Source organism: Engraulis encrasicolus, chromosome 4, assembly GCF_034702125.1.
Source record: "Engraulis encrasicolus isolate BLACKSEA-1 chromosome 4, IST_EnEncr_1.0, whole genome shotgun sequence".
Taxonomy (NCBI): Eukaryota; Metazoa; Chordata; class Actinopteri; order Clupeiformes; family Engraulidae; genus Engraulis; species Engraulis encrasicolus.
The window spans coordinates 26,365,931-26,383,716 of record NC_085860.1 but is presented as its reverse complement, the minus strand read 5'-3'; the positions used below and the strand labels follow the sequence as shown (position 1 = coordinate 26,383,716).

Below are 17,786 nucleotides of genomic sequence, written 5' to 3'. Positions count from 1 at the left end.
ATGAAACATTTGCTTTGCTTTCAGTAGAAATGTAATGCATTGCAATGCATTGTAGAATTGAATCAGATCGGATCGAATCGCATCGCATAGAATCGAATCGAATCGGATCGCTACCTCCCGAATCGTGATCGAATCGGATCGTGAGGGCAGTGCCGATCCACACCACTAGTATGCAAGCAATCGGCTGATCTGGCAGCAGCACAGCGTTCCAGCTATTCTCTCGAGTTCTCGACTCATCTTGAATAGCTGCAATTGGTTACAGTAGCAGTGGCATGCTAACTTCACTAATCAAATTCAGCACTTTAGGCGAGGATAAGTATGCTTTATTGTCCTTACTGGCCTAGAATTCTTGATGTACAAGCAGTAATGTCCAACATGGACAGTTGAAGCTGAGGTCCCATGCTGCACTTTCACCATCATGTAAATGTACCTTTCGGCCTAAAGAAAAGTGAAGTTTCAAGTTTCGGAATAGTCTTACCTCGGCAGCTCCCCAATGTCTACTCCTGCAGTGGCTGTGGAGGGCTCAATGAACGGCACGTTCCCCTTTGTACCAAAATATATTTGAATGCGGTCATTGACCTGAACCTGTTTAATGTTGAGCAAGGCAGAAAGTGAGCAGGTTCATAGGGGGCAACATGGCTTTCACAGTAGTTCATAATCAGGGCTTCTAAATTAACTTTTTTCATCACCAGCAGAGAAATGGGGAAGCCTAGCATTTGTTGACCTTACTGTATCCAAACACACACTCACTAATGGGTCAAAGTGACTAGTAAATTGGTATTTTCTACCAGCCAAACTAAAATTTCACCAGCATTTAGCAGGTTGGCTGGTGTTAATTTAGAGCCCTGTTCATAATAAAGAAGTGGGACCCTGGTGTCAACAAAAGGAATGATATCAGCTAGGCATACATTGTTCATGATATGGTCATGGTATAAAGCATTATTGTTGGTAAAGCACTTATGTCCATTATCTTGTATCTTGTATGCTTTATCTTGTACAAAGTACACAAGTCTATGTATGCATAGGTTGTGGCTATAGGTTGTGGGAGTCCACATTCATTGCATTATCCTCTGTTTAGTCACCAGAGGTTTAAAATGCATCTGTTGCATTTATTCTTATGCCTGCCAACAGTGAGGCATGGCATTCTCCAGCTGTCCAGTCAGTGATTCTGTCCGTCCATCAGTCCGGCCGCCACATAACTTTTCTTTCCCTGATAACTTTTGAACAGGTGGACAGTGGACGGATATTCACCCAATTTTGTGTGCTAGTCTAGGCCCCTTTTTGAAGGCCAACACTTTCCAGGTATTCAACCCCCTCGGAAATTACCTTCCTGTTAAAATCGAGCATATTCAACAGCTCAGTGGAGACAAGTTAAAAGCAAGAAGCACTAGGATGGTGGCCAGAGCAGGTGTTGAAACTATTAACCAGCATACAGGAGCATTTCATAGCTGCACCCGCCCCCTGAAACGTCCCAGGATATGGCAGCTATGGGATTTTCGGCTCTTTCCTGAGATGCGGTTCTTTTGGCTCCTTTTTTCTTCTTTTTTTCTCCTTACTATGGAGAGCCGGCTCTTTCGGCTCCCAATCGGCTCCTCATACACATAATTCTTGCTTAGTATCTGGTCTGCTCCTGTCGTGCTTCTGCTCCTTGACTGCTGTCTGTAACCCCTGCCGATGATCATGATACATCTTTGGCCAAACAAATTGAGAAAAAAAGGCACTGACAAGGGAAAACAAATGGTTGGCTCAGGGGAAATTGCAGAGCATATGCGCTACAATAAGGAGGGGGAGAGACAGTGAGATACTGGAGGACCATAAAAAATGTAAATTATTTCTTTTGGCTCCCATTGTGGAGCCGGTTCCTTTTGTTCTCTCCAAAGAGCAGGATCTTAGAACCCACTAGTTTGCGACCGATACGTCACTAATGGCAGCTTGGTCAGAGAGCAACAACTTTGGAGCCTCGACAGCCTGGCTATGAGGTTCTACTTGCAACGCAATTATGTGTAAATTACAGATTTATATAGAAACGCTTTTAACGTATATTTATTTGTGTGCTGTGTGGATATTCTCATTAAAACGATGAAGCAGAGGCAGAGCAATGATTTCCAATCTTTATTTGCAGTGCATCAACATTCAAGCAACATTCATCACACATTGCATTGTCGTCATTGTGTATTTGTTATAGTGTACTGAAAACAGTTGATGTTTAAACAGGTATTATTATTCTTGTATGAACCGTACAAAATAATCATAATATTGAGATGAATGACTAGTGTTGTACCTAAATTCGAGATACTACACAGAACTATGAAGAGAACCCTAGCTATCGGAATGCAACAAGGCAATACCAAGTTTGAATCGTAGGCTACTTATTGGCAACAGTTATGTGCATAATTTGGCTGTTTACATATTAATAAATGGAAAAATATAGTAATCTTAAATGAAATGCTAAACATAAACATATGAGGAGGCAACAAAAACAAAGGAACCTTTATGAAGCTTATTGCTGAGTGTACTCTCTGCCCTACAAAGGCAAAGTGCAGTAACTACATATTTGGTCAAGATTGAGTTCAGAAACTGAGACTGAAAATGGCCTCCTTTATCTTGTGACAAAGCCTTATGGTCCAAATATGTCCAATATGTATTGCTGTGTCAGATTTGCATTAACTACAATATCCAACCTAATACCAATACTTTGAAGGGCTTTTTTCTCAGTTTCAGTGTTGCCGTAGTCACTGCACTTTGCTTTTGTAGGGCAATACTGTGTACTGTGAAGTGAATTGTGATGATTTGGTGGTTTGTTTACATTCAGTGTCTTTCTTTAACATAACAGTTAGAGAAATGCTGTGCAAGTAAGAGCGATGCCACTTTAAGACTTCAAAGGTTTCCTAAAATCAAGTGATAATATACCTGTATACTTCAGAATACTACACTAACTTACTTACTGTCTTGCTGTACGAGTGTCATTTATACAATTTTCAACGTTTTGTCTTTACAGGTAAATGCAGGTACGGGAATGGCCTTGATCTTTGGATTGCTCATGAAGACACGTGATTGTCATCACATTATTGCTATGCAGTGACTGCCCCCTTCTGGTCTCCTGAATGGCTGTCAGAAGGTGAGAAGGACCTTCAACAGCACCACAAAAGGCAACTGTCAGTGCTAGGACAAGACAGAGGTGTGTGCAGTACTACAAGTGTCCCTCTCAAGAACACCTTTGTCAAGCCCTTCCGGTCACCTGCCGACTTCTGTCAAACAAAAGAAAGGATTCTAAAATGTTTTTTTTAATGAAATGGGCTCATTCGACATCAGATGCAGTTGTGGTCTATTTACCAACTTTGATCCATGGATTGGACAAGGTTGCATAGTTCTGCTACACAATTTTCTTGTTAGCCTCTGACCACAAAAAACATGTGCTCAAAAATAAAAGTGTTAAATGGGTCGGATTAGCCCATTGAATTTCAAGTGCACATTTTTATGATAATAAAAGCTTTGTGTCTCCTCAGCATCAAGATGCAAACAATGCACTCCATCATCGCTCGCGACACTGAAGAAATATCCTGCTATCTTTGGAATCCATAATCTGAGGTATGTTTTAACTGCAAAGGCATGATACAATTGACAAACTGTGGAATTATAGAAATGCGCCCACCTTGATATACATTAGAAGCTGTTTACATGTATGTGGATATTTTTGAAAACGCATTGGTTTTGGCGTTTCGTTTACACGTAAACCCAGTTTTAGGAAGTTAAAAATATTCCATTTGGGCCGCTAAAATGCACCTGTTACAATGGAGTTTTTATTTTTATCCATGTTGTGTTTACACGTAAGCAGATAAAAAATATCAGCATTTAAAAATATCCACATCCATGTAACCAGCACCATGGTTTGCGAACAAGTAGGCCTACATAATTGTGCCTAAAGGTAAGTGGTGGGCACGGCGGCTATCAAAAAAGAGAAAGTCCTGCCATGTAGTTCTATGTATTCTGCTTGCCATAATGATCTTGACACAGGTGATTTCACTAATTACCTTAGGCACCTGAGGATGCTAACGAGTTCAGCTAATTAGGATCAGCTGGTTCAGTACATTGGCAAAAATACCTACTGTATTTATCTTACATACCCTGAAGATAATGGATACAAACATTAAGTCTTATCATGTGCCGTCTGCAGAGAGTGGGAGCATCCATTCTCGGACCCTTACAATCAGCTTAGCCAGTTGCAACAACGGGCGGGTTTCCATTCAACTTAGTCGCAACAGTTCATTGTGTTTGCGTCTAATCTATTTGACTTAGCAAGATGCCCATCAGCAGCCATTTTAGGCCAGCAAAAGATGTGCAAATATGTGCATTTCACGTTTCCAACTTGGGATTTCTTACTGTACATACTAAAGCAATCAACAAATTGGATGGAAACCCAGGTAGTGTAAGAGGAAAAATAACACAAAGGAAACAAAACTTCCTGATGATCAGGCACACCATTGAAGCCCAATGAGCAGAATGGTGAGCAGAAGAGCATATGAAGTTGCCTGAGGAGCCGCAGCACTCTCTGTCCTCTCGTCCTTTTTGTCCTCTTCCCTCGTGCCTCCAACTGTTGTTGTTTCCGCTGTCGTTTCCAAGAGGACCTTTTCTGTCTCTTCCTCCTTCCCTGCCACTGTCGTTGTCTGTGTCTTTTCGGTGGTTGCCACCGTCCCTTGTGTCTCCTCTTCCCCTTGTCCCGTGTCTTTGTCCTTGTCGGGGCTGTCACAGCGTTCTCCTTCGTAGCCCTGGTAACAGTGGCACTGGAACCTCTTCTTGAGCAGCTGGTAGTCCTGTTGTGAATGTTCCCCGACGACGCTGAAGGAGCCGTTGCCTAGCGACGTGATGCGGTAGCTGGGCTTGCTCAGGTGGAGGTAGTGCAGCGCTCGCGGCTCCTTACGCACGCAGCGGCCGTTGTTCTGGCACAGGTAGTCACTGCACACCTCAGCGGCGCGCGTCACATTGGTGATGTACTGGCCCAGTCGGTAGTTCATGAAGGCTCGCACCTTGGAGCAGTTGACCTGACGAGAGGACAGAGACACAGCCAGAGGAAAACGGATTGAAAAAAATGATTTCCAGATTTACAGGGGGACAGTTTTTGATTGTATCAATTGTTTACTGATTATATGGTATGTCTGTTGTCTATGCACTAAGGATGTTACCAGTGGACTTGAAGACTACATTAGTGTGAGGAAGCTATGATGATGAGGATGATGACAACTACTAGTAGTAATAGTAGTATTGTTAGTGGAAGAATGGATTATCTTGGTGTCAGTCCTGTGATATTTGTTGTGAAGAGGGAAATGCAGGGTACATACTCTTGATGCAGTAAGATTCAGGTCCCCCCAAATCACAAAGCCTGCGGCTCCAAGGGCAGCACTCTCTCCAATGGTGTGAATCAAGTCTTTCTGTAAACACAAACAATTGAAAATGAGCAAGGAATTTTAATTTTGAAACATCAATTACCAAAGGGGCAGTAATATTTGAACCCCACACATACCTAACTCTGCGTACATTCATGCACATACACAAATATATAATTGTCTAATCTGCTAACTCATCAGGGACATGCACACAGTTCAGAGCGTCTTGAATTTTTTCATTCACTCACTAGTGTCACATATTCCAAATGACTTGGTTTTTCCCTGTCCAATTCAGGTGATTGGTTGATCGAATGATCACCTGGTTGAATTGGACAGGTACAACAAGGTCATTTGGAATATGTGGCATTGGATTGTAACGGTTGAATCCATTTTGCCCATCACTGTCTCTTTAAAAGAGCTTGCAGTCAGAGCAGCAGTATAACCAGAGGGGGTTCACTCTCTGGTGATACTGGATGTCAATGGGGTTTTCACTTGCCCGTGTTCGCCCCCTAGTGTGCACCCAAGAGGATCTGCAAAGCCTACTGGCTACAATGGGAACCAATGGGAGTGAAGCTTCTCCTCTTTTACAATTCCTCTGGTATAACTCACGGTGGTCAGGAAGGTCATGGCCTCGTCGCGGTAGCCCAGGCGCGTGTAGACGTAGGTTGGCAGCTCGAAGGTCTGCGGGGCCAGCGCGGCCAGCCTCAGCGACTCCAGCACGCGGTTCTGCGAGAAGTGCAGATTGCGGTGGCTGTCGGCCATGGCCTTGCGGATGGCCAGCGCGGGGAAGAGCGCCGTGCTGCTGCTCCACAGCCACTCCAGCTCGTCGTTACGCAGCGTCTCCAGCAGGGGGCAGGTGCCACTGTACTCGTTGTCGTGCACGTTGTAGTTGTGGCAGTCCGGGTACAGGTAGTAGCCCCAGAGGCCGCTGGGCCGCGTCTGCGTGCCCAGCTGCAGCGTCTTCTTCATGAAGGCCATGGCGCTCTTCTCGAAGAGGCGGCGCGCCAGCTCCTCCACCTGCTCCTCGGAGACGTTCACGTACACCTGGCTGACCAGGTCGCGCGAGCGCTGCCGGTAGATGTCCTTCTTGTGCCAGTTGCGGCTCCACTGCGGCCGCCAGTACTCCCAGTCGATCACGGCCAGCCCCTGGAAGTCCTCGGAGGGGATGAAGTGGCATATGTCCTGGTGGGCCTTGCGGAGGTGGGCCTCCAGGCTGCAGTTCTGCGGCAAGCCGCCGTTGATGGGCGACCCTTCCTCGGTGTAGAAGGGGTAGTGTCCCAGCCGGTTGGCGTAGAAGATGGTCACGTTCTGGCCGCGGTGGACGGAGCGCGGGCTGCCGGACACCTGGAAGAGCTCCAGGCTGATGCTGGTGTTGTACTTGAGGGTGCACATGTCCAGCGGGGCATTCCAGGCGGCCACGAAGGGCTTGCGGCCCACCAGCGGTAGCTTGGCGGGCTTCTGGGCCAGGGAGACCTGGAGGTGGAGGAGGGCAAAATGGCAAAATATGTCATATCACGATTTTTTTAACATGAAATCTCGATTCCGATTTTTTTATCACGATCTTCCCTCCAAAAAATAAAAACAACAAAAATCTATTATGATATGCTTGCAATTTGTAATTTGCAGTTAATAAAATGTTAACACACTGATGACACTCTCATAAAGTGCACAATTAGAATACAATAATGTAAAGAATAAAAGTGAACAACAACACAAGTACTGTACGTAAACATCACTTTGATACTGATAGATCCTCACTGCAAGACGATCTACAGTGTGCGATTTCTTCACTTGCAGATTCGAGACGATCGATCTTGTACTCAATATCACGATTCAGGATTTAATATTGTTATATCGCCCACTATCGCCCCCTACCTGGAGGTGGAGGAGGGCCAGGAGGAGGGAGAGGAGGAGGAGGTGCAGGCAGCAGTCCTGGGCCACAGCATGGTGAGGTGAGGCCCCGCGGGGCGAGCCAGGCATTCTGCTCTCAGTGTCCTGTCAGGACAGGGACCCGCCAATCATCCTACAGCAGAGGAAGGGAGGGAGGGAGAGAAGTAGCCTGATTATCATCGACGTTCAAATCTCTTCGAGACTTGGTCTGACCAAGAGCATAATGATTAACGTTTCCCAAACGGCATGGTTGACCCGCCTCCCTTGGTTGTTTGCTTATCGACAAAGTGGGAGGAGTTCCTGTATTTGCGGGAACTCAGAATTTTCTTGCATTGCTCTTGACCTGACTATTTGCAACACTGAAAGTGTTGCGTCACTAGGAGGGCACAGCCTGACTTGCAGAGAAGGGCTCATGTTTGGTTTGTCGTTGTCAATATTTCAAATCCAAAAGACTATTTATCTCAGTGGCAGGACAGGGATCTGCCAATCATCCTACAGCAGAGGGAGAGAGAGGGAAGGGCTCATGTTTCGTTTCTCATCGTTGTCAACATTTATCTGCCGACTTGTGCTAAACAGAAGAAAGAATTCTGAAGTATCTTTTAATTCAATAGGCTCATTCGACATGAGATGCAGTTGTGGTCCATTTACCAACTTTGATCCTTGGATTGATCCATGAATTGGACAAGGTTGCATAGTTCTGCTACACAACTTTCCTGTGAGCCTCTGACCACTAAAACCAGCGGGGGGAGGGAGAGAAGGGCTCATGTTTCGTTTCTCATCATTGTCAACATTTCAAATTCAAAAGACTATTTTCTCTCAAGTGTCAGGACGGGGATCTGCCAATCATCCTACAGTACAGTACACACGGGGAAGGAGTAAGGGGGAGGGGGGGGAGGTCATGTTTCATCTCTTATCATTGTCAAATTCAAAAGACTGTTTCTTTTCTTTTGTTCTTTTGTCTGTTTGAAGAGCAGGACTGCAGGTATCAATCTTTCACATTTCCAAAGATTGGGTCAATACAGAAGAGTATAAACATATTTAAAAAGAGCTTTTCAAAAGTTGCTTGAATTGTGTCAGTAAAAGAGGTGGGATTGGAGATGTTTAAAAAGGCTAATGTATTACAAAAGAGTGCACAGGACAAATACATGCAAAGTACAAAAAAGTCTTCCTAGTGTTGGAGCAGAAAGCTTCCAATGCTCCTACTGCCAACCAAGTGGAGGTACCGTTGAAGTGTTGGGTGGGTGCTGCAAATTTCACGAGACCACACACACTGTAAAATGCGAAATGCACAGAGGCGACTTCAAAAAAATGCAGAAAACGAGCTGAATTAGTCTTTTTAGTTTGGCTTAACTTCTTCCTCTAATATACTGTATACAGTGCAGTGGGTTCATTACATGCAGCTCATGTCATTGTTATGCTAAACTAAAGACAAAAAGATGAAACGATTCACACTTTTTTACAGAGCTGTTTTAACTTACACTGTTCTTCAAAACAAAGCACAAACATACAGTATATACAGTATACAGTTTGCCAGTGATGCAAGAAGTAGTTTTATCAGTCTGTTGAATCCTATATATAGTCAGGGATTATAAAAAGGGTTGAACTTCCCACACATTCACACTGCACGAGGGAGAAAAAAAACATCAAGGCAACAGCTTGGGGGGGAAAAGCACAGAGGGAAGTTCCACTGGCTTTGAACCAGAAATGAATGCTTTGTGCACACATGCAAACACATGCACACATTAAACTGTCTGTGAACTTTCAATTTTGACGCCGCCGCTGTTTCATGGTGCGTGGCGATTGAGGAGGTGGCTTTGCGGGTTTTAGGGCTTACAGTATACCCAGACCCAGACCCCTGGTCGGTCGCTAGCTTGGTCTTTCAGTCTTTCCCACCAGGTCTAGAGCCAGCCACTCTGTCACCAGTGAGCCGCCCACATAATGTCGCCATAATCATAAACTACCTTTGCCAAGTAACCATCACAGGACACATACAGTGGACTCCATTCCAGGTCGATTTTATAACCTTGTCCTTTTTCACATACGGTGTGTAGTTGATCATGAACTTGCTACAAAATGCAGAGAATATATTGATATATTTTTTCACTAACAGTCTCCCTATGAAGTCTGAAGTGCTTTAAAGAAGGGCCGGCACTGGGACTTTTTGGGGCCCCTTTCATAAATGTAATTGCGGGCGGGCTGCCTTATTATCGATAATAATATTAAACATGTCCTTAGAGAGCCCCCTTACCCTACCCATGATCCACCCTTAAGAGTCACACGACCAATCCCACATCTTTGCACATGTGGAGCTGATGAACTTGACAAAAAACACATAGCGCAGTGGGCTACTATGACGCTAAACCAAATAACCAGGCACAGAATTTTCTCAACCAAATAAACCGATCACGGAATTTCAACCAACCTCTCGCTAATGTCTCACATCTTTTTTAAAGAAACATACAAACAGACAGGTAAGATTGAGTATTATTAAAACTCCAAGCCTTGCCATTTTTAAGATTTTAAGAAAATATACAGATATGTTATCAATTATGGAAGAATGCACTGTATAACACTTCAAAGCTTCAAAGCGCATGGATTTCATTATGAGTCTGTTAAAGATCATTTTCTTTTTCAAAGCCACTTTAGTGATCTGTCATCCTCAGGATGACTGACACTTGCACACCATACTGTAGTGTAGTGGGTCCCCTTTAATGTGGCCGACTAGTGGTGGCGGTTGGCCAGGCATGGGGAAGAGAGAGTCTGAAACCAAGCCATGGCGAATTAAGGCAGTTTCCTGACTGGGCCTCACCAGTCCTCCTGCTGCAGCAGACCCAACAACCTCCCCTGCCCTCATATCTCTCTCTCTCTCTCTCTCTCTCTCTCTCTCTCTCTCTCTCTCTCTCTCTCTCTCTCTCTCTCTCTCTCAACAACCTCCCCTGCTCTCTCTCTCTCTCTCTCTCTCTCTCTCTCTCTCTCTCTCTCTCTCCCCTGCTCTCTCTCTCTCTCTCTCTCTCTCTCTCTCTCTCTCTCAACAACCTCCCCTGCTCGCTCTCGCTCTCTCACTCTCACTCTCCCTATCACTCACTCTCACACACTCACGTACACACACACACACGCACGCACACACACACACACACACACACACACACCTCCCCTCTCCTCTCTCCCAGACCAACTTATGGAATCAATCACCCGTGGTTGCTATGGTAATGATAATAACATGGCAGGCTAACATTATTAGCAATAGTTTGCCGTCTGCTAAATCAGAGGTTGAGTGGAGGGAGAGAGAGAGAGAGAGAGAGAGTTCTGATGCGGAATGTTGTGGCTCTGTGGATGGAGAGATGGATAGATGAGGGAGGTGGATGGAGGTTGGGGAGGGGAGGGCAGAGTGAGGGGGTGGAAAGTTCTTTATGCTTCTTAGTTTTTTTTTCTCTTCTTTAATATGTGAGTTAGTCCCAGGTTGGCGTCAGTCCCCTAGCAGGGGAGGAAGGGGAGGGGTGGCAAGGGGAGAGGAGAGGAGGGCGGGAGGGAGGGAGGTGGGATGAAACCACTTCCTCTGTAATCAGAGAAATGCTTTCAAGCAATCTTCAGGGGTTCTGCATGCAGCAGAGAGAGAGAGAGAGAGACTTTTTTGCAGAATGTCTGTGAAATTCATATCAGTGTTGCGATATCGTGTACAACAACGGCCCCTCTGCCATCCACAGGGTGTTTACATGTGTATGTAGGGCCACACAGCAGGGTGTTACGTGGTTACATGGACTTCTTACAGATTCCTGCTCGGGGTTTGGACTTTTGTTTTTAAAGTTAAACTACACCACGCTTATGGTGTTCTCTAGTCTCGTGGGAGTAATTTCTATAAGGCATTAAGGTGCAATTTCTTTCCAACAGTTTTCCAAAGTTCATCCTTCACACATGCACAAGTTTCATATAAGCCAAACTAACTGGTCTGAAATACGGCACAGTATACACATAAACATCACTACTTTCAGTGTACACACACACACACACACATGATGATGCACACATAATACACATACTGTACTGTATACTGTAGGCCAATGTTATTTTAGATTTTAAAAGAATATGCTGATGTCAAGCTCCTTCTTTTGCCCGGAGATCTGGTATCTCAATCAAATAGCATACTATTAGCCCAAGCTTTCCAGAAAACCCTCATGATCACAATCATCCAAAGGCAAGTCATGCATGTAAACCTGGCATGTGATGTCAAAATTACTGTCAAGGAGATTTATTTACACTGAAGCGCCTCCAGAACCCGCGGCCGACTCTGGTAACAATTAAGATAAGCCTTTGTTGGTAAGTGTGGTTTCTTATGGAAACCCCTTAAATACTACATCTTACTCGAGTCGGGAGACAAAACCTCTCTCTGGTTATTGAAGAGACTCCCAAGGGTGCTGACAGGGGGGACAAAGGGGTCAGTTGTCCCGGCCCTGGAAGATAGGGGGCCCAAAATTGGGTCCACATTACATTGAATGTATTGGGCTGGGGGGCCCATTCAGATGACTTTGTCCTGGGCCCAGCCAAAGCTGTCAGCAGCCCTGCACCCAATGATGATGATGTCTTTTTAACATGTCAAGTTAAAACCTTGTGCCACTTTTTAATGCAGCTTGTGTGCATTCACAAACGTGACACACTCTCCCTCACCCTCTGGAGTTCCCAATGACGCATTGGCTATTTTGAAAAGAGCCCTGCAGAGTGTCACTGCTGCTGGGGGCGTTTGTTTGCGTGTGAGTGTGGCTAGTCTGTGACTTGTTGTGAGTATAGGGGCTTCCCAACGTAGGACTTCCCTCTGACTATGCTCACTAACTCAGTGGTTCTCAAAGTGGGGGTCCAGGGACCCCTGGGCGGTCTGTGGCACATGACCAGGGGGTCTGTGAAAAAGTTTGAAAATGAAAATACAGCAGAACCAGGTTTAAGCAGATCTCTCTGACATGTCACTTTTGCAATCCAATCATTCATTTTATTCACTCCATGAGTTAGGCTACCTCTGAATGCATAACACATGCTGTGTTTTAAGCAAATAAGAGACATGGTGAATTCAGGTAAATTGTTCCACTTTGGACCTTTCGCTTATATGCAAAAAAAAGTGGCCCAGTGTACCTGAATTCACCATACGTGAGTGTAATATACAGTTCAAAGAATTCTGATGTAATCCCACGCTATGCAATAATGTAAGGTAAAGGCAGAAGGTCCACATTTAAGAACAAAAACAACAACAAAAATGTTCTATACAGTACAAAGGACCAGCTTTGGCACCAATTTAAAATGCTTTAAAAGGACTATTCAAAACATTTGTTGTAACTGTAATTTGTGATGCGATTATCAGGGCCTCCGTTTTCCTCCATTAGGGGTCCCCAGCCCAGAACAGTTTAAGAAACGGTGCTCTAACTCACCCAATGTGAACCTTTCCCCCCCATCAGACACAGCGAGGCAAAGTCAGACAGTCAGATGTGCGTGCTGCTCGGCAGACAGGTAAAGAACTACAATCCAATTATCTCGAAACTGGTAATCTCCTCCACTGCTACTGTCCACTATCTTTATTTAGACATTTTGCGATGTTTTTAAAACTATGTAAACAGACATAATCGACTGTAAGGACCTACAAATAGCCTCAACAAGTTGTGTAAACAAAGATTTTTTTTTGTTTTCCTTCCTACTTCTTTCTATTTTTTTCCAGGTTGGCTTTCTGTTATATGCCCATTGTTATTGTTGGCAGAAAAAAACACATTCTTTGCTCATTATCTTTTAAGAAAACAAATTTTTTTTTCTTATCGATGGAGTGCCATATTTTTCACGATATCGCCTTTTCTACTTCTTGGGTAGCCTACCCGGTGTGTGTTTGTAAATAACACGCTCCACTGGAATGGGAACCACTTTACAGTCGACATAACAACAGCCTTCAGTAAGCAACACGCCCCTTCCTTCTTCAGTCCACATAGCATAGCATTGCAGCACTGCACTGCATGTGTTTCACCATCACTCTGAGCTATCTTTGTCTCCCCTGGGGCTTGGCATGCTTTTTAAAAATACTCCCGTTATCTAAGAACGTCATTCCAAAAACTCAGACAAACTCTTGTCAGACAAACAACATAGACTGTATCGCCGGCCCCTCTACTGGCCCCGTATGATATGACACGCATGAGTGGCCCTCTGGTACCTGCACTCCGTTGACAAAGCCTCAAAGGTGAGGAGTGAGTGTGTGTGCGTTGGTTGCCGTGGCAACTCACCTGTTGATCCCAAGCTGGCGTGCGCGCCTCTTGCTCATTTCTATGGAGCCCGAGCTTCAGCAAGCGCTCTCTCTCTCTCTCTCTCTTTGTCTTTCTCTCTCCTCTCTGTCTGCTCCACTGTCTGCCCACCACTCTCTTATATAGACAGAGGCAGAGTGTGTGTGTGAGAGAGAGGATGAGAGAGGGAGAGAGAGAGAGAGAGAGAAAGAAAAGGCGGAATGAGAAGACAAGAAACAAGAGAGTTTCCTCAGGAGGTGGGGCTAAGGGCATGCAGCTCCACAACACTGTGATTAGAGTGGGGTAAGAGAGAGTGAGGGAGTGACAGAGAGAGAAGGGAGAGAGAGAGTGAGGGATTGTCAGAGAGAGAAGGAAGGGAGAGAGAGGGAGGGAGGGAGAGAGAGGGGGTAGGAGAGAGAGACAGGGAGTGACAGGGAAAGAGAGAGGGGGGGCAGAGAGAATGAGAGACAGGGGGCAGAGTGTAAGAGAGAGTGGGTGGCAATAGATGGAGAGAGAGAGGGGGGAAGATAGAAAGGGAGAGAGGAGTATAGGAGAAACAGAAAGAAAGAGAGAAGCATGGGGGGAACGACAGCTCGAGCTCCGCTGACTGAGCGTGTGCGCTGCAGATTGTTTTGCGGGTTATGGTGCCATGGGGGGTGAGCCATGCTGAATGGAGGAGTTGAGTTTGAGCCTCATCCTTTAGCGTCAGCTTTAAGACCAAGAGACAGCTGAGGGTATACTATAGACACAGCCACACAGACCCCGCCTGGTACACGCTTTTACAAGGCAGCCATGAGACACACTGCTGGGGCCAGATATTGTTTGATCGTCCTACAGCGCTCCCAACAAAAAATACTTGCTTTGTGTCACTGAGCCTGACATAAAGCTAATTCCTTTTTTCTTCTTTTTCTTCTTCTTCTTTTTTCTTATCTGGTTTTATTAGACAGTGGTGTATTGTTCAATGCAGCAGCACATAACTGTGTTTAATGGCCAAACAATGTGACGGGACAGGCCAGCAACATTCCTGTGGGGATGAAACCCTTCCAATTTTAACTCAAACTCAGCAGACTTGAAGCTCAACTGTACACATTTTTTTCTTCTCTGGGCAGACTCTCGAAGAATCATTTTGGTAACTGTGCATTGGAAGCCCATAGTGTGGGTGTCTTTAAGTTTTAACAAGATCTTAAAAGAAATGGACCCTTACAAACGCCACAACCGATAGTCCTGCTATCAGTCTCAGTTTTTTCTTTGTGTTAATAATGGAATAAAAAAAGCAATCATTAGAAAAAGTTATTCGGAAGTTGAAATACATTCTCAAATTGCTCTATGAAATACAGACACAACATCCTGCAAAGCCATGCATTCTTTGTGTTACGGCACACTTGTTTTTGTAGGGAAAATGACAGCCGTGACACACATCCACTGACAGCCAAAGGAAGCCAAACAGATCAGCGGTTCTCGACTGTCTGTGTAATGACAGGGTTTTGGTTTTAACTGGAGAAAGGCGACTGACTAGTTTCTGTAGGCCGGCCTATGTGTACTGCATGATTTCTGTGCTAGGTTGAAAAGGAAAGGTAGTTGAAAAAGAACGGCAGTTTCATCAGATGACGTAAGAACGCCCCCTTGACCTCATCATAATCCTCACAACGCCCCCTTGACATCATCATAAGCCTATCAATGCCCCCCTTAGTATTAAAAAAAATACTATAGACTAATGCACCTCAATGGCAACTAAGCAACACCCCCTCTCAACTGTATCCTTCTCAGCGCCCCCCTAGGGCTCCTCAATGCCCCCTGGTGTACCGCCCCCGTTGAGAAACACTAGTTTAGATGAAGAGTTGTGTGACATTGCTACTAAGTACGTAAAAACCCTAAGCAACTTTACAAATAAAAGGAAATGTGATGCTTGGACTTCTTTATATTGGCCAATATTATGACAACCCATGGTATTGTTGAGAAAGTTAATATGAAAAAGCCCCATAAAGCTTCTTTCATTATTATTTTATGTTTTACGTTTGTTCCAAACAATAACTTGTACAGTAAACATAGACATAGTTTATTTAAAATATGAAACAAGGCTATTGTGTTTCTAACACCACCATTCTCTGGAGAGACTTCTGGAACAAACAAGTTCAAGGGCGAAATATGAAAATGTCAAACTACGCAATGAATAGCTGCTCCCACCCAACTTTCATACACACACACACACACACACACACACACACACACACACACACACACACACACACACACACACACACACACACACACACACACACACACACACACACACACACACAGTTCACTTCCTACCCAGTGGATTCGTCTGGAGGCAATATTCCTTTCGAGGGTTTGTGTGTGTGTGCGTGTGATGGGTGGGTGGGTGCGTGCGTGTGTGTGTGCGTGTGATGGGTGGGTGTGGGTGTGCGTGCCTGTGTGTGTGTGTGTGTGTGTGAGAGAGAGAGGTGGTTGGGTGGGTGAAAGTGTGGGAGTGTGGTGCGATGTGGTGTGGTGCTGGGGTAGGTTGAAGGGCAGAGAAGGGTGGTGGTTGGTTGGGAGTGGATCCTTTTTTTTCTGCTCAAACCGCATTCCCATAGTGGAGGGAGTGGGATAGTTATGTTGGCCCCGGACCCTGGATTACAGAAAAGATCTTGGGCCCAGATTTCCCCAACCTCTCCCTTCTTCCCGTGTGGATGAAAGGCGCCGCTGTGTTTTTCTCCTACACTACAGTATGCTCGCCTGACAACTGAACTGGGGACCCCTCCAGGTCCGGGCCTCTTTTCTTTTCTGCATACTCAGTGGAAACATGTCCACACTAATGATGTAAAACAGACAAGTTCCCGGGCCCCCTCACACGAACACACACACACACACACACACTCGCACGACGTGCATATTCTCATGCACGCACGCACACACACACACACACACACACACACACAGACACACTCAGACGTACCCACATGCATATTCTCATGCACACACACAAGTGTGCCCAAACGCACAGACACACACACACACACACGCATATTCTCATGCAGACACACAAGTTTGCCCTCACACATTCACACGAACACAGACACACACGTGCACAGATACACTATACCCACACATATCCCCCCTCACACACACTTACAGACATAGTTGAAGTGGTGCTATTCTCTTGAATAAGTGCATTAGTCTTTAGTCTGAGCACTTCTCTCTCTGCCTCTTTCTTTCTTCTCCACATGCCGCCAGACGGCCTCTGCAGCTCTAATGCCATTAGGTTCATTTTGTCAGACGGCAAAATCTGATGGACTTCCTGTTTGCGGCGCTCTCCTCAAATTGTCAGTATCACCCTGAAAGACTCCCACAGATGCTCTCTACTCTGGCCCCTGTCTAGCCAGCGCTGACGTAATGCCCAGGCGTGCAATTATCACAGGACGTTGTTTTTGTTGTCTGCTCGGTTCTGAGATCGAGCGCATGGTCTCTCGTAGTACTCCGTCAGTCGTGATCTTTCCAGACATCTGCCCAATTTTTGTTTTGCTTTGTTCTGTTTTGAGTCCCCTAAGGTCAGAGTTGTTTCTGTCGTAAGTACTGTATGTTTCTGGATGTTGTAAGTAAGCTATGTCTGATTCTGTGCAAGTTGTGAAGGACACATTTTGGGAAGTCTTTAAGGAAAGTTGTAGGTATGTTTCTGAATGTTGTAAGTATGTTCATTGGATGTTATTATGTTTCTGAACGTTGTACTGTAGGTAGGCCTACGCTTTGTCTGATTCTGTGAAGGTCAGGAAGGGCTGTCTGAGAAAAGGTCTCCTGAGAGGAAGGAAGCCATGTTGCCCTTGGTAACCTCCCTCCCAAGAATTTTTCATCATAACATTCCACCTTTTTTTGGTCATGGAAAAGGAAATAACACAGAAAATATGAATCTCGAAAACTGAGATTCTGCACTGAAGTTGAGAAATAAACATGGCTCAAAAGCTTTACAGTCTTATGGTCAACTAGCCAAAATGTACTAGAACAGTTCTCAAACTTTTTTGAAACAAACTTCACCTTGACCTCATCAAAAGCCTGCCAACGCCCCCCTATAACCCCTTATTTACCCTCCTTTTGCAACTGTATCCTTCTCAATGCCCTGGAGGGCTCCCTAACTCCTCCTGGGGGGCTGTAGAGGCACTATACAAGAAGAAAAAGAGGAAGAGTTGGAAAGAAGAAGAAGAAGAAGAATTGGGTAAGAACGCGTCCTGCAGACCTTTTACATTAGCACTGGTGAAGACCCTGAGAGGTTTGGTAA

General features: G+C 45.1%; 2 protein-coding genes across 2 annotated transcripts in view; both read right to left on the bottom strand.

Moving 5' to 3' along the window:
• The window catches only part of LOC134446785 (hyaluronidase-5-like), a 5,418-nt gene extending 4,876 nt beyond the window's left edge, over positions 1-542 (bottom strand). The window contains exon 1 of the mRNA XM_063196082.1: positions 479-542. The gene's annotated coding sequence lies outside the window, so the exon portion shown is untranslated. The remainder of the gene's footprint in view (positions 1-478) is intronic.
• A 1,539-nt stretch (positions 543-2,081) lies between these two features.
• On the bottom strand, positions 2,082-6,875 carry hyal4 (hyaluronidase 4; the record flags this gene model as incomplete). Its single annotated transcript, XM_063197783.1, has 3 exons — positions 2,082-5,039; positions 5,337-5,426; positions 5,991-6,875. Coding segments are annotated over 3 exons (1,545 nt in total), but the record flags the coding sequence as incomplete, so codon positions are not given.
• Positions 6,876-17,786: the final 10,911 nt, after the last annotated feature.